We start from the raw sequence: 25,380 nt of genomic DNA, 5'->3' as shown, positions 1-25,380 counted from the left end.
TAGAATTTTGAAGTACTTGATCGTGTTTTAGGATACCTCCATAACCTGGAAATCACTTATTTGTGAACCAGTTAGAAGAACCATGCATTGCAGGGAATACCACTTACCTTCATTCATTCACTATGAAATATTTAGCCCTGTTGTCAGACCCAGGTGGATTCAGGGGACCTGGGTTCTCATTCCTGCCTTGCCTTTGTGACCTTGTCCATGTCGCCTGCCCCCCTCTGGATTTTGATTTTCCTTCAGTCATATGAGTCAGTTGCCCTAGATGATCTCTAAGCCCTGACATTCTGTTGTTCCAGGCATTAGGTGATGGCTTTTTGGTTTATGAATGGGAAGTTTCTTATTAAATGAGCTAAATTCCTTTTTAACTAATTTGGATTAACACATTCTTGATTTTAGTATTGAAATGGAAGACTGTTTCAGTATTTTGGCTTTTTCTTAAGCTAGGGCAGTTTATGTTCTCCTAGTTTGGTTTAAAGTATGTTTATAAAAATTAAGAGTGCCTTGTATCGTTCCTACTTACGGTGGTTTACGTTGATCTTGGGTTTTTTCATTCATCTGTCAAGAGGCTCTTGCCTATTGATTGGGGTGCCAGGCTCCACCAAAACTGATTTAGAGCTCTCAACTTAAGGGAGATGCAAGAGCTCGTAGGATTTTAGAGTTCAGAGTGGCCATAGGCATTTACTAGGGAAAGAACTGGCCGCAAGAAGGAGTGGGGGTGGACCAAGGTCACATGCTCTAGAAGAACCAGGCCAAGACGCAGTCTACCCTGACCCCTGGAGTGGGCTCTCCGTTCCACTGCTGTGGGAGGTCAGAGAGTGTACCCCCAGAAGACGAGCTCTGGGGCTCCCCTCACTGGCCGTGGGGCAGTGGCTGCCTCCCTCATGCTGGGCAGCACCTCCCACTTCTCTGACTGCTCTCAGCGGCCATTTGATGCCTAACTGAGGTTTTGAGTAGGTTTGTTTTCTTTCACTATGTACCGATGTGGTCAATATAGTGGACGAGAAGGAACTAAAAGGAGAAAGATGGACAACCTTAAGGCTAAGAATCATAACCATCTACCTTAAAAATTTGCTCTGCGTGGATGAAGCCCCTGCTCTGCTCTGCATGGTTCAAGTGCAGCCGCAAGCGAGTGTGGTTCTGGCCTCCCACTTACGCCCTGGACTAAGAGCTGAGGGTGCGCATGTGGTATGGAGGAGAGTGCCCTGGAGGCCGAGACCCATCCTTGCCCCAGCTATTAAGAGATGCTGAACAGAGAGCCACAGAGTGAACAAAACGCTCGGCTGGCCGGCATAAAGGCTGTGATTTGATGCTAAATAGTATGCCCTTGGAGAGACCTCATGTGATGTTACAACCAAGAAAAGGGCCAAAATCTGTAACCATTTTGGTATTCTAGCTCATTTACTAAATCCAGTAGACATTCATTTTCAGTTTTGTGGAAAAGACCAGTGTACACTGTGGCCTGGCTTCTTTTTCCACACAGGGCATGAGATCCTAGATGTGTGTCTGATAACACGGGAGGCTGAACAGCATGGGCTGCAGGCGTGTGCGTGATGCAGAGTAGCTTCTGCCTCCCCGGCCACTCTGCTCAAGAAGGCTTAGTCAGAGCTGAGTAACCTGAGCCGCCTGCAGCCTTCCTAGCACACAGAATCTGCAGATTTAAAAAGAAAGAGCCTTGAGCAGAGCAAACACCTCTGCCCGCTACATCTTGCCTGTAATAACCGCAGTGAGAGATTGCGAGTCTGTTCTGGTCCCAGGGTGACTCTCTCGATGGGAGTGACGGTAGCTAGAGGTGGTGGGGTCCAGGGAGGGGGGCCAGGCCCCAGAGTTTGCAGATGCTTGAGTGTCAGCCTTGCCTTTGGGAGCTGCACACCCTGTGACCAGTCTTCCCCTCTCTGGCCTCACTGGCCGCTTCTGTAAAGTGCGTGGGTTGCCAGACGTGGCAAGTTTCTTTCATCTCAAGTGCCAAGTCCCGTGATGGGCTGTTGTTTGCCTGGAGAATTGCAGCAAGGCAGATCTAGCCAAGCCAGGGAAGAGCACCTTGATGGGGCAGCCACGGGTGGCAAGCGTGGGGCATCTCAGTCTCTGTGCGGGTTTTATGCTTGTCATCGAGACCAGTGAGTCCCGCTCAGACTTGCAGAGCTAAATGGATGTTGCTGGCTTCTAAAACCTCTACAGAGACCTTAAAAATGCTGAAACTGTATCCAATACAAAGTTTTGAAAACCCACTGAGTTCTTTCCCATTAGAAAAGAAGGTTGGAAATGGGCATTTGACCAGGATGGCCGGGACCGAGTGGGCGCCCCTGGGCAGTGCTGCCCACCGTGGCCCCCAGGGAGGAGGGAGCAGAGGACTCCATTCACTCCAGTCCTGAGCAGCAAAGAGCCTTCCTCGCAGGGATCAAGTATTAGGCTCACAGGAGGAAAAACAGTGTTTGAGAGACAAGGTGTGAGTTTAGTAGCCATCATTCACCTTAAAGTCTTCTTGGCCCTAAGGAAACTACTGGTAACATCCCCCACTCATCACAAGCAACTCAAGTGGACGTTCTGTCCATGAGACATGGCTGTGGGTATTTGCTGATACCTCAGTGTCTGGTGCTGTGTAAGGAAAGCATCCAACTGGAAAGTTTTACCCAAAACTGTGTTTTTCTAGTTGTACAAAAGTAATGCATTTTGTAGAAGAATATTTGGACAGGATGAAGCTGGAGGGGGCAGAAGCCATCATTCTACTCTATAGAGATGATCATTTGGCATTTTTTTTAATAAGTGAATTAATATATTGAATCAGAAGTTTTTCTTCTTGTGTCCCATATTACAAATAGTAAATTCACCCCAGCTTAGACAAAGTATGCAATTTCTTCTGCTGCCATGTTGTCGTATTAAAAGAGAGGTTTTTGTTTTGTTTTGTTTCGTTTTGGGTTTTTTTGACTGTGCCACACTCATCATGTGGGATCCCAGTTCCCTGACCAGGGATCAAACCTGTGTCCACTGTGGTGGAAGCGTGGAGTCCTAATCACTGGACCACCAGGGAAGTCCCAGGGCAGTTTTTTTCAATTGTTAACTTTTTTTACATGAAGCCATTAAGATTTGGTGCCCAGAGCTGCCTTTCCTCGTTACCTCTAAATACTGGTCCATTATAGCTCTCTTACTAGAGTCACCAGGAGTACAACAGACTCTCCCTAAAAAATGGGAACAAATAGGCACAGGAGAGGGCTTGCCTGGTGGTGCAGTGGTTAAGAATCCACCTGCCAATGCAGAGAACATAGGTTCAAGCCCTGGTCAGGGAAGATCCCACATGCCGTGGAGCAGCTAAGCTCATGCACCACAACTACTGAGCCTGCACTCTAAAGCCCACGAGCCACAACTACTGAGCCCACGTGCTGCAATTACTGAAGCCCACGCACCTAGAGCCCCTGCTCTGCAACAAGAGAAGCCACTGCCATGAGAAGCCAGCACACTGCACTGAAGAGTAGCCCCCACTCGCCGCAACTAGAGAAAGCCCGCACTCAGCAACAAAGAACCAATGCAGCCAAAATTAAATAAAAGTAAATTAAATTTAAAAAAACAAAAAACAAATAGGCACAGGAGAGCAGAGAGAGGCACTTTCCAGCCAGAGAGAACAGAACATGCGGAATAAGCCCCACCGCCCTGCCAGGCTCACCCAGTGGGAACCCTTGGAACCCTCAAGGCCCTGTGGTGGCCGTTAGGCAGCAGGGCAGGGACTGGGGCAAGTTAGTTCTCCCAAAACTAGAATTTCTAAGTTAAATTTTAAATCTGTCTTTTTTTAAAGTTTCTGTTTTGGAATAATTTATAGAAAAATATAGAAATAATTTATGGACAATCTCACCCAGATTACCCAAGGTGAATGTTTTTCCACATTACTCTTCTCTCTCCATCTCCCTCCCTCTCTCCTGCTCTGCTAAGACCTGAGGGCTCCTGCAAGTCCTATGGTGTCCTCAGTTCCCTATCGGCTTCTCACTTTGTGCTTTTTACAACCTTGATGATGTGATATCACAGGCCAGTTATCTTGCAGGATGTCCCTTAGTTTGGCTTTCGTGTGACCTCATGACCAGTTGCAGGATGGAAGCTGGGGAGGGACACTCGTGTGGGGGGCAGGGTCCCTTTTCCCAAGGGTGGTCAGCAGCCAGACGGCTCATGTTACAGGCTTTTGCTCTGTTGAAAGTCAGGGCCCCAGGGGTCATCCTCACAACCTCCCATGTCCAGTGACTCACTAAGTCCTGGCCATTCTTTTGGCCTGATTTTTTTTTTTTTGTACTTTTTGTGCTTCTTTTTTATCTCCTTTGCTACCATCCTGGCTCAAGTCACCACTGTCATGCTGCTCCCCCAGCCACTTTCTCCCCCTCCCAACCCTTCTGTGGCATGAACTGGTCCGCAGGCAGGTCCCATCTCCCACTCTCTCTTGTTCGGTAACTCAGTCAACTAAGCATAGTGAGGGCCAGGCTTGCTGCCGGGGATGGGTCTGTGCTGCCCTGATGCAGGTGCTCGGATGGGGAGGTCCTGCCACACTGTCAGATGGTGAGAAAATGGCAACGTGGGATGGAGAGCGAAGGGTATGGATGGGAACAGAGGAAGGGACGCTCCCAGGAGGAGACCGCCTTCTCCTGGGGTCCCCAGCACCCACCCCCCCCCCAGCACCACGTGCCCTGTCCCCTGCCCTTCCACTTCCTTCTGCCCCCTCTGCATGTACTTTTGCTGCGTACACCTGACTCCCTTGCGTCTAGCACCGTGACATTCAGATGTGGGTGCTCAAGTGAGGCCCTGTCACCCCAGAGTCCCCACGTGGGGACTCTTTCCTGGTTAGCCAAGGGCAGTGTCCTTCTGGTTCTTTCAGCCCCAAGGCTGGTTCTTTTCTCTCTGACACATGTCCCACAGAGATGCCAGCTGCCTGTGCGTGTGCAGGTGAGGAAGGAGGGCAGCCTTTTTCTGCTTCCACGTGCTGCACCGAGCTGTTGGTTCCTGGAGGGCCGGAACCAACTTTCTGTGGTTTTCAGCCATCCATCTGTCCAACACAGCTCTGTGTGAGGATGGAAATTTCTGTTCTGCTGTGTGTCCACACAGGGCCACTGACACTTCACATGTGCCTCATGCAGTTTAGGATGAGTTTTTATTTTTATGTCATTTAAATTAATTTAAGTTTATTTTTTTAAATTATTTATTTATTTATTTTTGGCTAGGTTGGGTCATCGTTGCTGTGCGTGGGCTTTCTCTAGTTGTGGCAAGCTGGGGCTACTCCTCATTGCGGTGCGGGGGCTTCTCATTGCAGTGGCTTTTCTTGTTGTGGAGCATGGGCTCTAGGCACACGGGCTTCAGTAGTTGTGGCGCGTAGGCTCAGTAGTTGTGGCTCCCGGGCTCTAGAGCGCAGGCTCAGTAATTGTGGTACACGGGCTTAGTTGCTCCGCGGCGTGTGGGATCTTCCCAGACCAGGGCTTGAACCCGTGTCCCCTGCATTGGCAGGCAGATTCCCAACCACTGCACCACCGGGGAATTCCTTAAATTAAGTTTAAATACCCACACGTGGCTGTGGCTAAGGTACTGGGCAGTGTAGCCGTGGATGGTCTAGCTCAATCACTGTTCTGTAAGGACAGGCAGTAAATGTTTCTTTGACCTGTTACATAACGTCAGGCAAGAAAGGAAGATGCTTAAAAGGTGGGGTGTTTTTCTTCAGTGAACATGTTCTAGAAAGAGGGGAGACCCCAAAGTGTAGTGGGTTTTGAAACAGGAGAATAGAAGAAAATATTGTGAGATGAGGAAAAAGAAAAAAAGCATTGCAGCTATTTAGGAAACAACAGAGAGGTGATGAAATTCTTGAAAGGCTGAGAAGAGGTCTGGAGGGAAATCCCAGCACCTAGAAAGCAGCTAGTGCTTACGGCGCACCATGAAATCTTCGACCATAGGCTTCAGTTCTGTTCTGTTCTTTCTTTGTAACAACTTTGTTGAGGTCAGTGCACTAAGCTGTACATATTTGAAGTGTGCAATTTGGTGAGTTTTAACACGTCTACACCCGAAAAAACATCCTCACAATCAAGATGATGATCTCCATCGTCCCCAAAGTTTCCTTGTGGCCCTCAATACTCTCTCCCCGCTTCCCCCATCCCTAGGTAACCACGGTCTGCTTTCTGTCACTGCAGATTGATTTGCATTTTCTAGAACCTTATATAAACTGAATCCTGCAGTGTACACTCTTTTTTTGACTGGCTCCTCTCACACGGCATAATGATTTGAGATTACCCAGGTTGTTGCCGTTCTTTCATTCATCCGTTCATTGCTAGTGTAGCCTGCTGTGTGGGTGTCCATCCATCTCCTCTGGTGGAGCAGGAGCTCGCCGTCCACACCTGCGCCCTGTTTCTCGGGACCTTGGGAGGCTCCGGCGCAGCCTGTCCTGCATGCAGCTGCACACAGGGAGCCCCGCTGGAAGATGGTCAGGGAAACCAAGCGGTTAGAATCAGTTGGTGGCTGGCTAGCGCTTCCTAAGAAAACATCCCTGTCACCAGGGTGGGAAAGGCTCGACCCAAGAAAAGGAAATATACACAGATACTTAGAGCCCGCGGAATCATAAGTCAGTTACCTTCTTTTGAACGCCTCTCATGGGCAAGAGATTTGGGGAATGCCAAGATCAGTGGAGTGGACCTCCATTGGCGGGGTTTGTGAGACAGGGGTCAGGGCATTTGGATTCTGATTATCTACAGTGGTGGGTTCAAGGTGATGCCTTTTGTTCAAGTTCTCTGGGTGCCCTTCCTTCCACTCAACTTCAGCTTGTGCTCCTGCTCCCTGACCTTCCCACGCCGGCCTCTTACCTCTTCCTTCTCTCAGTGAATTGGACCCAGATCCAGGCGGGATCCCATGGATTCTGCCCAAGCTTGTGGCCTCGGGTCTTCAGTGTACACTTCTGGACAGCGAGACCCTGTGTCCACCAAAGGGCGACCATGGGCGTCCTCAGGTCTCTCCTGTTAAATGGAGTGAGAGGGATGTAGAAGCCAGGTGGATTAGGAAGTTGAAGAAATCAGTGTAAACTGCTAAGAATGCTTCAGAGATGGACTTCCCTGGGCGCAGTGGTTAAGAATCTGCCTGCCAGTGCAGGGGATATGGGTTCGAACCCTGGTCCAGGAAGATCCCACATGCTGTGGAGCAACTAAGTCCATGTGCCACAGTTACTGAGCCTGCGCTCTAGAGCCCGCAAGCCACAACTACTGAGCTCGCGTGCCACAACTACTGAAGCCCTTGCACCTAGAGCCTGTGCCCCACAATAAGAGAAGCCACCACAATGAGATGCCCACGCACCGCAATGAAGAGTAACCCCTGCTCACCACAACTAGAGAAAGCCCATGTGCAGCAGCGAAGACCCAATGCAGCCAAAAATAAATAAATTAATTAATTAATTAAAAAAAAGAATGCTTCAAAGAACACAGTCTAGTTAAGAATAACTTCTCCCAGGGAAATTTCTCCCAGGACGGGGCATTTATAGTTTTCATCTTATCTTCCTTTTTCTTATTTCCCTCCAGAACCAATCATGCTGTATATCATAAATAATATAATAAATGTAATGTATATTTTAAGATACAAAATATATATTAGTATCTAACATAAAATACTTAAATATGTAATATATTAAAATATGTATTTTTTACAGACATCTTTCCTATCTTACCAATTCTTTTTTTTTCTTTTTAATATTTATTTTATTTATTTGGTTGCACTGGGTCTTAGTTGTGGCAGGTAGACTCCTTAGTTGCAGCTCACAGGCTCCTTTGTTGTGGCATGCGAACTCTTAGTTGTGGCCTGCGTGTGGGATCTGGTTCCCTGACCAGGGATCAAACCCGGCCCCCCTGCATTCGGAGCATGGAGTCTTAACCATTGAGCCACCAGGGAAGTCCCTATCTTACCAATTCTTGAAAATCAGTGTGAGTTAAACCAATGCCATTTGTTGGGATTCATCTCAGGCAGATGCTGAACCAGTGGTTCCTTTAACCGAAATGAGGAATCTATGCTTTTTAAAAAATGAATCCAACCTTGTTCTTGGGTTCCTGCATAGTGGCCTGATCTCAGACGTATGTCTAAAACTTGAATGCAGAAATGCCCTTCCCTCCCTCTCTGTCCACCTGCCCACACTGCATTTTAGATGTAAATGGTAACAGTCATGGAATATGGGAAAAAGCTGGGAAAAAAAACCTCTGAGGTTTGAGGTCTCATGAGTTCAGCACCCCTGTGAGCACCCAGTAAATATTTGATCATGATGGGAGTGACCGACAGGAGCAGGGAATTACCCATCCATAAAGGGCATCTCCCCTGGGAACAGCCTGTGCCCAGCACCCCAGTGCACCACTCTGCCTAAGATAAAAGACCCAAAAAGAGCGTTTTTCTTTTGGACATTCACTCTACCCCCTCACCGCCAGGAAGGAATTACATGCAAAAGAACAAAATCTTTGATTCCTGTTTTATTTCTAACAATTCAACCAGAATTGAATTATTTCTTATGTGTGACCCTGGCCTAAAGGACATATAAGAGGAAAGGATTGGATTTAATGTTTTAATTTACTTTGCCTTTAATTAAAATAGCCTTCAATTATGAAAGTTACCAGAATTCTAATGATTATGTTATAAAAGAGTGTTTACCTAGTAATCTCTCTTGCATTCTGGGATTAGGAATGCTGGCTTCTGTTGTCTTAATTTTATATTTGACATGAAAAGTCAGTTTATTTCTTTTTTAAAAAATAAATTTATTTATTTTTGGCTGCGTTGGGTATTCGTTGCTGCGCGCGGGCTTTTTCTAGTTGCAGCGAGTAGGGGCTACTCTTCATTGCAGTGCACGGACTTATTGCAGTGGCTTCTCTTGTTGCAGAGCACGGGCTGTAGGCACACGGGCTCAGTAGTTGTGGCTCGCAGGCTCTAGAGCGCAGGCTCAGTAGTGTGGTGCGCGGGCTTAGATGCTCTGCGGCATGTGGGATCTTCCCGGACCAGGGCTCAAACCTGTGTCCCCTGCATTGGCAGGCGGATTCCTAACCACTGTGCCACCAGGGAAGTCCTGAAAAAGTCAGTTTTATTTCTTAAGTTTGGTTTTATGCATGAGTTAGATAGAATGATCTCATTCCATGGGATATTGAGAAAAGCTTCCTCTGGTTCCTGGAGTTTTGGAAGTTCCCACACTCTCAGGTTACTTCAGTATGTACCTTGAAATTCACCAAAAAGCAAATTCTGAAAACCAGTTGAATTTAATTTTAAAACAGAGCAATTTGTTAGTAAGAGGGAGGGGTAGAAGTATATCTTAAAAACAAAATCTTAAAAGGGAATCATGGGGGCTTCCTTGGTGGCACAGTGGTTGAGAGTCCACCTGCTGATGCAGGGGACACGGGTTCGTGCCCTGGTCCGGGAGGATCCCACATGCCGCGGACCGGCTAGGCCCGTGAGCCATGGCCGCTGAGCCTGTGCGTCCGGAGCCTGTGCTCCGCAACGGGAGAGGCCACAACAGTGAGAGGCCCGCGTACTGCAAAAAAAAAAAAAAAAAGGGGAATCATGTAGTAGATTGGTATTTAGCAGTAAGAATCAGGTATTTCCTAGCTCAGTGTTCATGTTAAGACACCTGGTACCTTTTCCTCAATTGTTAGTTGCTCCTCATTGCTCTTCGGGAGGCTCAAAAGATTTGTTGTGAGGTGGCCTTAAACCTCTGTGTGTTATCAGGTGCTAAGTGACATTTTGACTAGACTCGGTTAGACAGATGACAATTCCAGACAAACTCAAATCTGTAGTGCATGTAATTGGCTTGTGTACGAGTTTTTCACTTTGGCATGTCTCGGACGGTAGATTCCTTCTGTTTCACAGTCCAGCAACAGGCAGACCCACTCAACCCAAATGCTGTTAAAAATTTTATTCTTCTCATTTCCATTCATACTGGATAAATTGAATTGGACAAATTCAATAGAAGTTGAAAAATGTTTAGCTTTCTTTTGGACGACTTCCTTATAGAGATAACTTACCCTGTCCCCCACCACTGAAAATTCTTGATTCTCTTAAATCTAAAGTAAATGATCTGTAAATAAAAATATTTTCTGCTTCCTTGAAAACATCTATTGTTTTGTGACTCTAACCCAGTTACTAGAGTTCCCTCCTGACACCTCCCCCGCCACAGCTGCCCCCCTCGTTTTGGAGGAGAACTTGTATTTTCCTCACTTATTCATTTAACCACCAACCACAAAGCCCCTGCTTTATTCCATCAACTACTCCTTACTTGTCCAGGTGATTCTTACTTCATCCCAAGTCTAGCCCCAAGCATTTCCTTATAAAAAGCAATGATTAAAAAAAAAAAAAAGAGCAATGATTAAATATCTGTTTAGTCTTGGCCAGGCACTGGTCCTTCACGTTATTTATCCCTCATAATATTTGATGAAGGTGGCATTGCATCTTCCATTTTAGTTAAACAGTTAGCTTGCATTTCTGTTAACTAAAATTACTGTAATAACGTTGAAAGAGTTTTTTCAGGAGGGGAAGAAAGAGGATGCCTTTTAAGCTGTAGAATAGCATATTGTGTTTGTGATGTTTTCGTGGACTTGGAGCCCCTGAGATGCCCCCTAGTCAGCTCTGTCTGGTTCGATGCTGTCCCTCAAGGTAGCGGGGAAGAGCTGTTCTTCCCCAAATGCCAAGTGCGGTGGTCGCCAACCTGCAGAGCCTGCAGTGTCCCAGTGTCCCAGTGTGTGATCCAGCCCAGCAGGGAAGCTGAGGGCTGGCCCTTTAGTATGCTGGTGGTCCCTTGTGGGTTCCTTGGGGCTTTTTGTTCATCTGGGGAGTTGCTGCCACGTGATTGTGATCGTGATCACTCACACCCCTTGTCTGCAGGTGGTTACTGATGACTGACCATTCCCATCACAGGACTGTCCCTTGGCTCCAGGATTCCTTGTGGCCTGGGAACCACAACTGTCCTGTGCGTTCATGTCTCCCTGCCACTTGGGGTGCCCTCTGCCTTTGGCCTTGAGGACATACATGTACACAGCTTACCTAGATGTTTTCTCTCTCAGTTAATGTCTCAGTATTTCCTAGGGCTGAAAGGCCTTACAATATCATAACATCAGAGGATTTCTGCATGTCACCTGGTTTGGGGCCAACTTCGTCGGGGATCTCAAAGCATATCGGTTGTTTTATGGCATGACAAAGCTTTTTGGGACTGTCATCTACATTGGATTTTAACGATCACCTATCAGGATAGATTTAGGAACATCTGTCTGACCTTCTTAAGAATCTGGAGGAATTCCCTGGCGGTCCAGTGGTTAAGACTCCACGCTTCCACTGCAGGGCCCATGGGTTTGATCCCTGGTCAGGGAACTAAGATCCCACATGCTGCGTGGGGCAGCCAGTCATCTTTGATCTAGAAATCTTTTTACCTGGCTCTCAGCTATGAAATGCAGGTAATATGATGAAATACCGATGGGAATTCTAGAGAAATGGTGTTAGCACCACAGAACGCTTTTCTTTGTGTAAAACTTTGGTGCTCCAGCTTGGAGGTAGGACAGGGCTCAGTTTACAGAAAGGGAGCATTTTCCATCCTCCAGCCCCAGTCGCCCCATCATTCAGCTCTTCACTGGCTCAAGATGAGCTTTCCATTCAGCCCAAGTCCAGCCCTGAGCATTTTGTCATGAAAAACAGGGACCCTTCCTGAGAACCAGAGAACTGATGTTTTCTGACAGGCAAAATGTTGATTCAAAAAATAAATATATAAGTGATTCAGGATGATTCTCAACTTAATCTAGAACAATTCACAAGTGGGAGTAACCAAGAAAATACTGAAAAGGAAGAGTTAAGAGGGTAAATGTATATCAGCTATTAAAAGATGCTATTACACTACAAGTTTAAAAAAACCTTTGGGGACTTCCCTGGTGGCGCAGTGGTTGAGAATCTGCCTGCCAATGCAGGGGACACGGGTTCGAGCCCTGGTCTGGGAAGATCCCACATGCCGCGGAGCAATTAGGCCCGTGAGCCACAGCTACTGAGCCTGCGCGTCTGGAGCCTGTGCTCTGCAACAAGAGAGGCTACGACAGTGAGAGGCCTGCACACCGCGATGAAGAGTGGGCCCCGCTCGCCACAACTGGAGAAAGCCCTCGCACAGAAACGAAGACCCAACACAGCCAAAAATAAATAAATAATTAAATTTTTTTTAGAAAGTGATTAAAAAAACCTTTGGTTACTGGCTCAGAAATAGACCGAAATATGTCTTAGAAGGTACCATATCATAAAGGTAGCATTCAGAGCAATGAAGAAAGGGTAAATTATTAAGTAAATGGTGTAGAAGTAAGTAAACTACTGTACACACACAGACTACATCCTGGGAAAAGTACTTGCAGCGTATAAGACAAATTCTTGAATGGGTCTAATAAGTCCTTACAAATTGTTAAGAAAAATAACCTGTAGTAGAAAATCGGACAAAGGACATAATGAGCTGTTAGATGTAGTGTATATGACTAATGAATTTATTCAGTCTCACTAGTAATCCAGGAGCTGAAAATTAAGACAGTTATGCTCTGCCGTTTTCCCACCTGTCGGGTTGGCAGCACAGAGGCCATGGGGGCTCCGGGAAGGGCGCCACCCGACCTGGGGGGTGTGGGCTGGGGTGCCTGTCTGGCCTGGGGAGCAGGATGCCACTGGGCAGATACACAAGTAGTAACAATAATAACGGACGTTTTAAAGCAGCCTGAAAGTCCAACAGGAGGCGATCAGTTGAGTAAACTATGCTCTGCAGACACACACCGACAGGGGAACACACAACTGTTAGAAGTAGGAGTGGCAGAGCACAGTTCTCAGTGTGGAGAGACATTTCCATTGTAAACGAGTGAATAAGTCAGGTCACGATACCGTGTACAAAATGATGGCACATCCGCTCCACACACTTACACACATGTCTGGAAGAATGTCACCCAATTTTAACTGACCCTCTCTGGTTGGTAGAATTATGGTTTTGTTGTTGTTGTTGTTTCTTAACCATTGATAGCATGGCAGAATTACGGTTTTTTAAAAGTATTATTTTCACTTAACACTCTCTTCTGATTTTTCTACAAAAGAATATGTTTATATCATTCTTTTAATTTTTTTTTAAGTAATAGGAATTAAAATTACCCAAGTTAAATAATTTCTTTACCAGCCAATTAATAGCATTTGTTTATTCTTCATATGCTGGTCATAGCCACAGTCATTCAAAACCGCTTACTTTAAATTTTTGTGCCGCTGCACCATTTGTGTGCATTTTCCTGGCAATGGGGCGGGTGTTCTTCATTTTAGTTAAGTTGTGAGTGATGTCATCAATACAGATTTTCTTTCTGATGCACCCCCGCCCGCCCCCGCCCCGGTTGTTTTTGCCCTCTGTCACTGCACTGGGTGAGTCATCCTTTGGGCAGGAGCCCCAGTGCTTTTCAGCACAAAGACCTCTGAGAAGCCGCTGTAGGAAGAAGCGTCTCGGGGGCCCAGAGTTGGGGTGGGAGACTGGGTGCAGTTTTTACGGGAAATACAGCTATGGCCACCATGAACTCATTGCCTCTCCCAGACACCCAAAACCTGGAACCAACAGCCCGTTTTATATTCCCATCTTCTGCGACACTGTTAGTGTCTTAAGAACCCAGCTGACATTTATGCTTCCTACAAATGAAATTTCCAATATTTCCATTTTGTACGCTGTAAAATCAAGGTGTTAACAGTTCCCATCAGGGCTGTTGCAGGGCTGTGGCCTTCAGGCCATCACCTAGCCAAGGCTGCCCAGTGCCCATCCCCCCAGACCCTGCCTTTACCCTGGGCTGTCAGTGTTAACCTAGGTCTCCTCCTAAGAACATTTAGGATTTTCTTTTATTTTACAAAGTGCTTTCTTTTCACTTGATTCGATAGTAATTTTGCTCAGAAACTTACCATATAAAGAGCAGATTCCAAATCTAGGCCAACAACCCCCCATCTTGTTTTTAAAAGAATCGGAACAGTACTATGCATTGCCGGTTACTCCACGAAGGATGGCTTCCTGAACTGAGCAGTGACTGAGATACAGGTTAAGAGGAAAGTACACCTGGCCTCTTTATTTTTATTTTTGAAAATTAGAGACTTTTTTTTTTTTAATTTATTTTTGGCTGCATTGGGTCTTTGTTGTTGCGCGTGGGCTTTCTCTAGTTGCAGCGAGTGGGGGCTACTCTTTGTTGTGGTGCATGGGCTTCTCGTTGCGGTGGCTTCTCTTGTTGTGGAGCACGGGCTCTAGGCGTGCGGGCTTCAGTACTTGTGGCACGCGGGCTCTAGAGCGCAGGCTCAGTAGTTGTGGTGCACAGGCTTAGTTGCTCTGCGGCATGTGGGATCTTCCCAGACCAGGGATCAAACCCATATCCCCTGCATTGGCAGGCAGATTCTTAACCACTGCGCCACCAGGGAAGTCCACACCTGGCCTCTTTTAGATGTGCAGTGTTGAGAGGAATAATATTACTCCATTGCCTAAGGACCAGCTACATAATTTGTGCGGCTCAGTGCAAAACTGGAAATGGGGGCCCCTTGTTCAAAAACTATTAAGAATTTCAAGATTAAAGCCAGCGTGTGTAGGCTTTTCCAACTTCAGGGCCCCGGGTGACTGGCAGATAGCTGGTTAGAAAGCTGTGGTATCTACTGTTGGGAAGCTCTCCACAGGGCTGTGGCGGGTGGTGGACGGGAAGGGAAGCCGGCTCTGGGGTGCAGAAACCACATTCTGGGCCTGAGCGTGAGCCCTTCTGAGGGGCTGCTGTCATCTGACCGTCCCACATTCATGACGCCTGCTGTTTTTCTTCCTTGCACGTATAGAAATTTATTGAGTTTGAAGATGCCTTGGAACAAGAGAAGAAAGAGCTACAAACCCAGGTGGAACACTACGACTTTCAGACCCGCCAGCTGGAACTGAAGGCCAAAAACTACGCAGATCAGAGTAAGTCGCTAGCCCGGAGAGATGAAATTGCATTTTGAATGCATTTGTTGTTCTCAGACCAACCCAGCTGGGAGGGATGTTGAGAGCCTTTGATAAAAAGAGAGTGAGAAAACCCAAGGAGAGCCTTATCTTACTTTCATTGTGATTCCCTCAATAATTTGTTTTCTATCTTTACACTGCTCTGTATTTCTGTAAATGGCCTCAAATCCTTTGTGGAAATAAATAAAATTTATAAATAAGGCCCCTCTGATGACAGAGCACTTTTGCTTAGTGTTGCAGTCTGACCCAAAATTCACAGATCTGTGAACTTTGTGTGGCCCTTTAGGACAGAGCTCCTGGCTGCTGTCTGGGGCTCCTGTCTGTGAGCTGCTTGAGGAGCAGGTGCTCTTTTGTGACCTGAAAGTTGGGCCCAACAATGGTGCCCCTGTAATGACAGTTCCTAGGGGGCACTCATGGCCGACCAGGGTGCCTATGGGAACACCCTGTCCCTTTACAAGGAGAGACGAGGAAAGGGTTTTGTGTTGTTTTGTTTTTGTTTTTTGTTTTTTTTTAAATAAGAACTATTATTTTACCTTTAGAAGTCTTTGTTTAAACTATATTCTCAAAGTTATAACGACCCTGTAATTTCAGTTTTCTGTAATTAGTGGTTTTGATGGTTGAGACCTAGTTTGCTGCTTTACCTCATTACCTTGGATAATAGGTGCCTTCGTTCCTCTGGAAAGTTAAGATCATATCAAAAAAAAAAAAAAAAGAGGGACTTCCCTGGTGGTGCAGTGGTTACGAATCCGCCTGCCAATTCAGGTGACGGGTTCGAGCCCTGGTCTGGGGAGATCCCACATGCCACAGAGCAGCTAAGCCCGTGCACCACAACTACTGAGCCTGTGCTCTAGAGCCCACAAGCCACAATTACTGAGCCTGCGTGCCGCAACTACTGAAGCCCGCTCACCTAGAGCCCATGCTCCCAACAAGAGAAGCCACCACAATGAGAAGCCTGCGCACCGCAACGAAGAGTAGCCCCCACTTGCTGCAACTAGAGAAAGCCGGCTTGCAGCAATGAAGACCCAACGCAGCCAAAAATAAAATTTAATTAATTAATTAAAAAAAAAAATGGTTTGATGGTTGGGTCTATCCGTATCCCAAACCAAAACTGGAAACCCATTTTGCTAAAGCCAATACCCCCCGAGTGTTGTAGGTGAGCACAGCTAGTGGCAACACAAACACACACAAACATGCTAGTCTTTGTGGAGCAGAGGCAAACCGAAAGGCCCATTTTAGTTTTGCATAGATCCACCCTTTCTATAACTACACAGAATCCTTAATATTCCCTTTGCTTAGAATAATTTTCATGTGAAACCTTTTCATCTTTTCTTAGAAGGAAAACATGTAAACTCCAAGGTACAGTCTGAAGTTTTCCATTTGGTCAGCATCAGGGGCAAGGACTGAGGAGAGGGGAGAACAAGGCTGCTGTGTGTCCTGTCTCGCTCTGTACAGAGTTCAACAGAACTGACGTTGGAACAAAGGGCCACAGACGCAAGGTGTCTGAGGCCCGCGGCATGCTGGCTCCGTGGCTTGGCTGTCCAGTTAGCCCATGGCACTCAGGTGCTTCCCTGTGCCTCTTGGTCAGAGCACACGTGGTGGGGACCATCCTGGGTGTCACAGGGGTGACACAGCTGCCAGCCCAGAGGTGGCACGATCGTGACTTGGTCTTTCCAGCCCCTGGTCCGTGTGAGGGACACCTGTGTGTTCCATCCTGTGTTCAGATATTCTTCTCTTTAGTGTGTCTCAGAGGCTGCTTACTTCCGAATTCTGCCTCTGTCCACAAGCCACCTGCTCGTTCCTTGTCTACATGTGACACAACGTGACTTAGACATAGAGAGCAAGGCTTGTGTGAGTTTCACCCAGCTCTGCCTCTCTGTAGCAGGATTGAATAGCCTCAGATAACCGCACACACGGTGATGCACCCAGACCCGGGCCCATCAGAACCGCCTGCTAGGGTCCCCAGGGTGTTTTGCGCTGATGAGGCCACCTCTGAGCTCAGGGTCCAGGCAGGGTTTGTCTGGAATACTCTGTCCCCCAGCAGTCAAGTCCAGAGAAGTACGTGCCCTGGAGAAGCGGGTTGTGCAGTTGACAAACATTGGTTGTGTTTTCTAGTTTCCCGGCTGGAGGAGCGGGAGTCGGAGATGAAGAAGGAGTACAATGCCCTGCACCAGCGGCACACAGAGGTGGGTATCCCCGCCACGGGGCCAGGGCCACGAGGAAGTGGTAAAGCCCCACACGTGGGGTTGGCTGCCGCCCTTGACTGCCTTTTCATTCCCTGGGGTTCACCTGCTGAACCTGAAAGCCCTGGGCCTCATGTGGCCAGACTCCCTTCCCTGAACTCTGCCTTCATCTCTGTCCGAGCCCAGTGGGTGAAAGTGGCACAGGCTAGAGGGGGTGGGCGGGTGGACCTCGTGGGCAGGGAGCACTCACTCAGATGTGTCCTCTTCACAGATGATCCAGACCTACGTGGAGCACATCGAGAGGTCCAAGATGCAGCAGGTCGGGGGGAACAGCCAGACCGAGAGCACCCTGCCGGGGAGGAGGTAGGGCGGGAAGCCGGGTGCCAGAGCTTGGTGCCCTCCCCCAAGAGGAGCCGTGGCCCCCACCCCCGACTCAGGGAGAGGGGTGTCCGGTCGGAGTGTGTGGCTTGAGCCGGGGTGTGTGCAGAGGACGGCACCAAGCAGGTGAGGGGCTGGGGTGGGCCTGCTGCAGGCCCGCAGGCCGTCTCAGAGACCCAGGGAAAACCATGTAGTCCGTCCTAATACCTGCAAATTCTGTTTCTGAATTCGCCTACTCTGTAAAATTTATTTGTAGCCTCAAAATCACCACTCATGGCACTTTCACAGTCATCTGCAGATGTACGCAGAGCAGTGAAAAATTTGAGTCACCCAGAGCACAGGGTGCCAGCTGAGGTGGTGCCAGGCGACGCTCCACCTCCTGCAGAGATGCCCAGGGATGGGGGCAGCGGGTGGCGCAGTGTCCTGCAAGACGCTGGGGTCCAGGGGCCAGTCAGTGGGGACTGGATGGAGCCCAGCTCTGGCCCCTGTCCTCTAAGACATGTTAAATACTTCTAGCACCTCGTTTTCTGTTTTGTAAAATAAAGGAAACAGTGTACCAGGATGAGTGAGGAATGGAGATTCTAATCTGTGTGAGATGTGTACCTACCTATGTACATGTTTCTTCTACAAGCAAACGTGTTTGCGGTGACTTTGTAGAATACAACCAGCTCGACTTGCGAGAATCGACTCTAGGTGGTAGGGGAGGCCTGCACACCTCGGTGACCAGCAGACACAGTCACACCCCGCCATGCTGGTTTTATTCGGGGAGCAGAGAGAAGCCTGCAGAGGCCAGGTTCCTGCTTCATCTTCATTCAGGATAAAAGCACACCTCAGTACCCCAGGAGCAGATTGTCAGAGATCTTCTCCAGGGTGTTACCATGGGAGGCCATGGCTCCATCAGGCTGGAGGAGGGAGGAGGTGCCTGAGGCTGGAACCCCAGGCCCAATGGATGGAGCTCGCCGTTCGTGCCTCTGCAGCTGTGGCCCCTTGTTCCTGCAGCGAACACCGGAAGCCCCAGGTCTGGTCACGAAAAAGCTCTATTTTCTCTGCACCTGTCTCCTTGATGGGTGATGTCTGCAAACAAGGAGATTCAGGCCCTTCCATTCTGGGCATCGTCAGCTACTCACTGGGCCATGGTGGGCGAAGCTGTTGAGTCTTCCAGTTTGAAAACGGAAAGTGTAATATGTCAGCGGAGGCCTAGCAGGGCCTAGGAAGAGCAGTCATCCAGGGGACCACTGGCATGTTTTTAGACAGTCTCGCCGCTTCTCGTGGGGAGTAGGGGATACAGCTGTTGTGGATGCTTTCTTTCTGTAAATGTGTGTGCCCCAGGAAAGGGTATCGGGGGTCATTAGCTGACCCCCCTGGCTCTGTGAGAATTAAGTGAGAGATTGTGTATCAAAGAGTGTGTTAAACTACAAAACCCTTTGCAGATATTGTTTCTGGGTTAGTTTTATCTGAAGGTAGGAAATACCCATCTCCAAGCCACCGTTTCCCAACACACTGTGAAAGCCTCACTCCTGGCCCTTAGAAGTTGCTGAGGGAATTTCCAAGGAACTGCACCAAAGCCAACCTGGAATCGGGAGCTCCTCGTGTTGTTTTGGGGCTGCAGAGGCTGGCTGTTCGGGCATTACCTAGAGTTTGGGCTCAGGCCCAGATTCCTGCCCAGCCTTGTATCCCCATCTGATCCTCCTCAGGGTGTCACCAAGGCCAGGGTGCACTTGGCTGTGTGTCCATCCTCTCCAGGCCCTGGACACTCTCTGCTAAGACACCTTCCTGAGCCCCACGGGGGTAGAGATGCCTGCCAGCAGGAAGGAGGAGCCTGGGGCTGTCAGCTGCGACCCTCCTGTGCCTTGGCAGTGAAGAGGCGCCTTCCTGTGTGTGTGTGTGTTGCGGGGCGGTGGCTGGAGCAGAGCTTGTTTGGGAAGCAGAGAGGCAGGGCTGCGTTTGGGCTGCCTCCATTGCTCTGTCAGCTGGCTAGAGACATTTAACCTCACTGTGGCACACGAAATCGCTTGCCCCATGCTTGCTGCCACAGTGTATGAGACTCTGGGCTCCTGCTGGCCCTGTAGCCGCCCTTGCCCCGCCAGCCTGGACACTGGGCTGTGATGGAGATGTTCCCAGGGCCCACTGTGCGTCTCTGACGGTCCTGGGCCCACTTTCCGACGAATGGATGTGGATGGCAGCCATGCCTCCCATGTCCAGCAGGCACGCTGGTGGAAGGAGAGAAAGCACAGGCCTTCTCTCACTGCTCTGGGCGTTGGCCTCTGTAGGGCTCAGAGAGTGCAGACATCCCACTGTGGCCTGTGCTACTGCAGCAGATGAAGGGGAAAGCCCTGTTCTGCCCTCCTGGCCTGCTCTTCTCTGGGGTGTACCCCTCTAGCCACAACTCTGTATCCTTTGGGGACAGATGTGTGTCTGCCCATCTTAGCTTAGACTCTCCGGCTCCCCGAGGAGGCTCGTCCTTAGTGCCGGGGAGCTGCTGGCCACTGCTGAGCCCAGACAGGCACAGTTTTCCTTCAGTCCTGGCTTGGTTTTGTGAATCTGTGTGTCTTTAGAATAAAACCGGTGGTGAGGGCTTCCATCGTGGCGCAGTGGTTAAGAATCCGCCTGCCAATGCAGGGGACACGGTTTCGAGCCCTGGTCTGGGAAGATCCCACATGCTGTGGAGGAGCAACTAAGCCCGTGCACCACAACTACTGAGCCTGTACTCTAGAGCCCGTGATTCACAACTTCTGAGCCTGCGTGCCACAACTACTGAAGCCTGCGCACCTAGAGCCCATGCTCCACAACAAGAGAAACCACCACAATGAGAGGCCTGTGTACCACAGCAAAGAGTAGCGCTCGCTCACCGCAGCTAGAGAAAGCCCACACACAGCAACAAAGACCCAACACAGCCAAAAATAAATAAATAAAATAAATCAATTAAAACAAAACAAAACCGGTGGTGAGCGTGCGTGGGCCCGTGAACATGGCGTATGCAATCGTGTGCCCTGTCACTGCACACTCGAGTGCTTGCGTGTGCCAGGAGCATCGTGGGGAGGACGCTCACCCACTGCCCGGGGCTGAGTGGGCGCACCCTGCCGTCCAAGCCAAGGGGGTGTGTGTCTGTGTGCCCTGTGTCCATCCTGCATAGGATCTGCGTGTTCCACATTTGTCTGTCTCCATGGGGGCCTCCCTCTCCATGTGCGCACACATGCCCCCAGAGCCCCCAACCTTCCCTCTCTAATGTTGCCTTCTTGTCTTGCCCTCTGTGCTGTCCCCGCCGTGTGCTGGCCTTCGTCTGTCACTGCCCTGCAGTCCTCGCCAGTCGTGGAGGAGAAGGTAAAGGCTGCAGCTGTCCCTGGGCCTCGGGTTGGGGGAGCTCGGATGGCTGCCGGAATCATACAGATTGGAGGCTCTGGACTTGGCGTTGACAGGGCCTGCTGCCAAGGAGAGGCAGGCGGATCCCAGGCCCCAAGGCAGCCCTGAAGCAGGTAGCAGTGCAGGCCCCACTAGCAAACGTCCACCCGGCCTGCGGGTCGGGGCCGCATGTCTGCACCCCCAGGACGTGGCGGGCAGGGGTGGAGACCCTGCGCCTGGTGTTAGGCAGCCCAGCTCAGTCACTTAGGACCCAGAGCCAGTGGCGTGACCTCTGCGAGCAGCGTGACGCCCTCGGGCTATAGCCTCTGAAGTGGACGAGCATTGGCGTCTCCCGGGGGAGCTGCAGGGCTATAACAAGAGGACACGGTGGGTGAGCCTTGGATGGGCTCTGGCCAGCAGTCAGCAGCACCCAGCGAATGCTCTTGAGGCTTGCGGTTGCGGGGAGCAGCGGAGAGGACGCAGGACTCGATCCTCGTGAGGATTTCCATCGGGGAGTGCGGCCTGGCTGTCTGTTGACGCATAGAGTCGTGGAGGCGGGCGATGGATACGGGCTCTCATCCTGGGGGGCAGGTGGCCCCACCCTGCCCTGCCGTCATGTTACCCTGTGGTATCTGGTGACAGCCTGGGCCGAGGAACCCCTTATGTGCGTCCCCCACCGAGGTCAGAGCTGGGCCCCAGGAGAGGCACCCCCATATGGGCACTGGGAGCCCAGTGGAGGAGCAGTGGTGGATGAGGGGCTGGGAGCCCTGAAGGAGCAGCCCACGGAGCAGTGGCTGCCTTCCCGGACGCCGAGGGCCTGGGGGCTGTGGTCAGAGAACAGCCTGGCGAGGACTGAGCCATGGGCTGCTGAGCTTGGGATGGATCTGCAGACCCAGAGCTTTCTAATTTGACGTCTGAGCTCTTAACCAAGAAAGTGTCGTCTGTCATGTGGGACAACGGCTGCATGAGGCACTTGAGGTCGTCAGCAGGAAACTGCCTTCCTGAGCGGCCGAGGCCCCTGTCCAGCCCTGCAGGCCTCCTCTGGCCCTGTCCCTCCCACAGCTTAGCCCCCAGAGGCACAGCCAGGTCCCAACAGGTCTGGGGACCCTGCTCTGCGGGAGGCAGTGTCTTCCTGAACAGAACAGACCCAACAGCTCGAGCAGCTCGGAGGGGCTTCCAGATTCGGAGTTCTCCTCCTGCTGCGCCCCAGCCCCGCCGCCCTGGAGCCGTTGGGGCACCCCCAGAGAGACATTCTTCCCAGAGTCGTGCCTCAGGCAGCTGCCCGCCAGCCATAGGAAGTTCTGGTCATGGCGGCCGCTCCGCTCCCCTGTCCATCACCTGCATCCTCCAGGCACTGTGAGGAAGCCACCATCCTCCCTCCAGGACAGCCCAGCCTCTGGACCCGGCTCCGTGGGACCCCTGAGGAAGCCTTGCCACCCCTCCCACCTCAGCCCCTGTGTGTCAGGGATTCGGATGCTTGGCCTGAACAGCTCTGAGCAGCATGGACTCCATGCAGCCACCGACAGGCTCTGGGGTGCCATGTGTCTGCCCTGGGCCTGGGCTCCATTCCCTCGCCGCTAACAGCCCGCGGGGCATATCCCAGGGACTGAGCCCACGGCAGGCGGCTTTGAGCATCAGTCCAGCCCACTGGACATTCTCAGTTGGCTAGCATAGCTTTATAAGGTGCCTCTGTGGTGTCAGTGCTCCGTGACGGGGGGAACTGCTCAGGGCAAGAGAAAAGCGCCCCATGAGAAACTCCGTACCCAGGTCTCCTGAAAACAGTGATGGGGTGTTGGGGGAGGGCGAGGAACAAAGAACAGGGGAGAAAGGGTTGACTCCTCCTGGCTGGCTCCAGGAGGCAGAAGTAGGGCCAAGGAGGAACCAGGCAATGCTGCCTGTGATGCCAAAGGGCCTATCACAGGCACTGCTGTGCAGGTGTCTGTTTACAATGGAAATAAATAAAAGTGATAAATGACAGTGTAACGGAGGGGAAATGTTCTATGGGATCACAGCGGAGTGGCGATGCCCTGAGCGGGTGAACACGCTGATTAGTGCGGCTGCAGGTCAGAGGGGTCTGAGGTCCTGTGTGCCTGGCCACCCAGAAGGTCACGCCCTTCCCTACAGCCCGTGGTCAGGGGCGTCTTTTAGAGCAGCTCCAGCTACAGAATAAGCATCTGCATGTCCAGAAAGAGTTTGCAGCCCTGTTTCAGGAGCCACTGTCTAATCCCCCCTCTCCTTCTCTCCCCACATTTCAACAGGAAGGAGCGCCCCACCTCCCTGAGCGTCTTCCCCCTGACCGACGGTATGGTACGTGCACAGATGGGGGGCAAGCTCATGCCTGCGGGGGACCACTGGCACCTGAGTGACCTCGGCCAGCTGCAGCTCAGCTCCAGCTACCAGGTTTTGTAGCCGTGCTATGGAGTGAGGGCTCCCCGTTGCCCCACATTCTTTCAGGAGGGTGTGGCCGCAGCCGGGACTCTTGGCTGCTCGGGGACCTGCCTACAGCCAGGGCGTGCCCATCGGGCAGGGCTGAGCGTAGTGACCATCCCCGAACATAACCCAGAGCCTCGCAACCAGACTGGGCTTCACCCCACACGTGTTGTCCTTCTAGCATCTGAGGTTTGCACTCCAACCAGGAGAAAGTCAAAGGCCAGGGGTCAGCTTCTCTTCTTTGGGCTGTTCTTACCGGCCTACCCGTGCTAACCACCTGAGTTTGAGAAGGAAGACATCTTGGGTGTGCTCAGCTCAGCAGTGAGAGCACCCACCCTCCATCCCCAGCACTGGGGCCCTGGGAAGGCCAAGGGCAGGCACTTGTGCAGGGCCCCTGGGCACTTGCTGCCAGTCTTGGTCTGTGAGCTCAGCCCATCTGGTGAAGGCAGGCTGTGGCAGGACGGAACGCGGGCCCCATTGCTCGTTGAAGAGACCAGACCCTCGCCCTGGGTCTGGTGATTCCCCACTGAGGCCATCAGAGGATACCCTCTGGGCCGGGTCGAGCAGTGGATGTGGGCCCAGTCTTCCCCACAGCTTCCTTCCTGCCGCAATTCATTGCCGGCTGTCCTCCTGCCTCGCAGTGTCCAGCTGGGCTGCAGGAGGTCACCACAAGCTGTCAGCTGTATCGGAAAGCGACCCCACTCACTCGGCGTCTGTTCCGCGGAGTGAGCACTCCTCGTGCCCGCCAGTCACTGGCTGTCCTGCCAGCAAGTGGGGTCCGGGCAGAAGGGGCGGGGCCCACAGCTGGCGTGTACCCCCAAGCCCCTGCGGGGGCGTTGAGCCTCAGAAAGCTGGGAGGCTGGGGTCTCCAGACGGCCCCTTGGGCTAGCCTGTGTTCTCATGCGTCTCTCTTTCTCCTGCGTCGTCTGAAATCGTTCTCTCTTAATAAATTATAGTCCTATATATGTTTTAGTTCATAGGTGTGTTTTATTTGATTTTTTTTAATAATTACTTTTAAGTTCTTTTTATTTTATGCTCTAGGTTTTCAAGTTTTTCTAATTTTTTAATTTGTTTTGTTGTTTTTGTTTTGTTTTTTGTTTTTATGTACTGTATTTTCAGTGTTTTAACCAAACAGTTGTGGCTCCTCATGGGAGGCATGGCCGCTGGGATGTGGGTTCTTTGCATTTGGAGGTCACTGCTGCACGTTGGTGTTAGAGGTTGGCAGGTTTCTTTAGGTAAGTGGTGGCCAGGGGGAGTGTCCTGTGGGTAAGTGGTGGCCTGCAGGCGACAGACAGCTAGGGGAGTAGGGGGAGGCCTGGTTATGCCGCAGAATTACCCACGGTGACTACCAGAGTCAGGAGGCCCACGGAAACAGTGTTCAAATCACGGACAGGTGGGGAGCGTGGCCATTGAGTCAGGTGGTCTGACAGTGTGTGCTTCCGTGAGGCATGGGCTCATGTGTCCGGCCGTCTTTGTGGAAGTCCCTGTGCATCAGCCTGGAGCATAGCCCTCCTCGGGTACCACTCTCCTCGGAACCCTCCCTGTGGGAGAGCACTCGGGCCCCCACCACAGAGGCGTGCAGTGTGCACGGTGCTGTGAAGAGGAAAGGGTTTTTTCTTTACAAATTGGCCCTGAGCTGCAGAACCCAAACCCAAACCAAAAATGTTTGCAGGGGGCGCTTCTCACCACAGCTCATCAGCAACCCGGATGAGTGTTGTTGGCTATGGGGGCCATCCTGTTCCCTGTGGGGTGTTGTGGGCACCTTGCCTCCACCCATCCCCAGCTCTGGTCACCACAAGTGTCTCCAGACATCACCAAGTGTCCCTCGGGGACACAGCTGCTGGGATGGGAGCCCTGTCGAGAGGAGAACGAGGATGTGAGGTTCCGGGTAGAAGAGTCTCAGCCCAGGGAGAGGCGGCGCCTGGCGGGGACCAGGCTGCTCGGGAAAAGGCAGATCCCACAAGGCTCCCAAACCACTCTGACTCCTAGTCACCTGGAGGTGGCCATGGGAGCACAGTCAGCCCTTCCTAGTTAAAGGTGGGGGTAGGTTGGTCCCAGCATCCATCCAGCTTCACAGAGAAGGCCGACACCCCGTCA

The 25,380-nt window shown here is 50.8% G+C and overlaps 1 protein-coding gene across 4 annotated transcripts in view; it reads left to right on the top strand.

The window, feature by feature from the left end:
• MAPK8IP3 (mitogen-activated protein kinase 8 interacting protein 3) overlaps window positions 1-25,380 on the top strand; it is a 47,682-nt gene that overhangs the window by 1,685 nt on the left and 20,617 nt on the right. For 3 of the 4 annotated variants that reach the window (XM_027117852.1, XM_027117849.1, XM_027117851.1), the window contains 4 exons: window positions 14,797-14,917; window positions 17,069-17,139; window positions 17,408-17,499; window positions 23,112-23,253. In XM_027117852.1, the coding sequence (XP_026973653.1) occupies window positions 14,797-14,917; window positions 17,069-17,139; window positions 17,408-17,499; window positions 23,112-23,253 (426 nt within the window). Of the gene's footprint in view, window positions 1-14,796; window positions 14,918-17,068; window positions 17,140-17,407; window positions 17,500-23,111; window positions 23,254-24,408; window positions 24,519-25,380 lie in introns of those variants that run through there. The other variant, XM_027117853.1, reaches the window with a different exon arrangement.

This window comes from Aethalodelphis obliquidens, unplaced genomic scaffold (assembly GCF_003676395.1).
Source record: "Aethalodelphis obliquidens isolate GAN/ISIS:26980383/991018 unplaced genomic scaffold, ASM367639v1 scaffold18, whole genome shotgun sequence".
In the NCBI taxonomy this organism is placed as follows: domain Eukaryota; kingdom Metazoa; phylum Chordata; class Mammalia; order Artiodactyla; family Delphinidae; genus Aethalodelphis; species Aethalodelphis obliquidens.
Note: the sequence above shows the minus strand (reverse complement) of the source record. Positions and strands in the feature narration are given on the sequence as shown.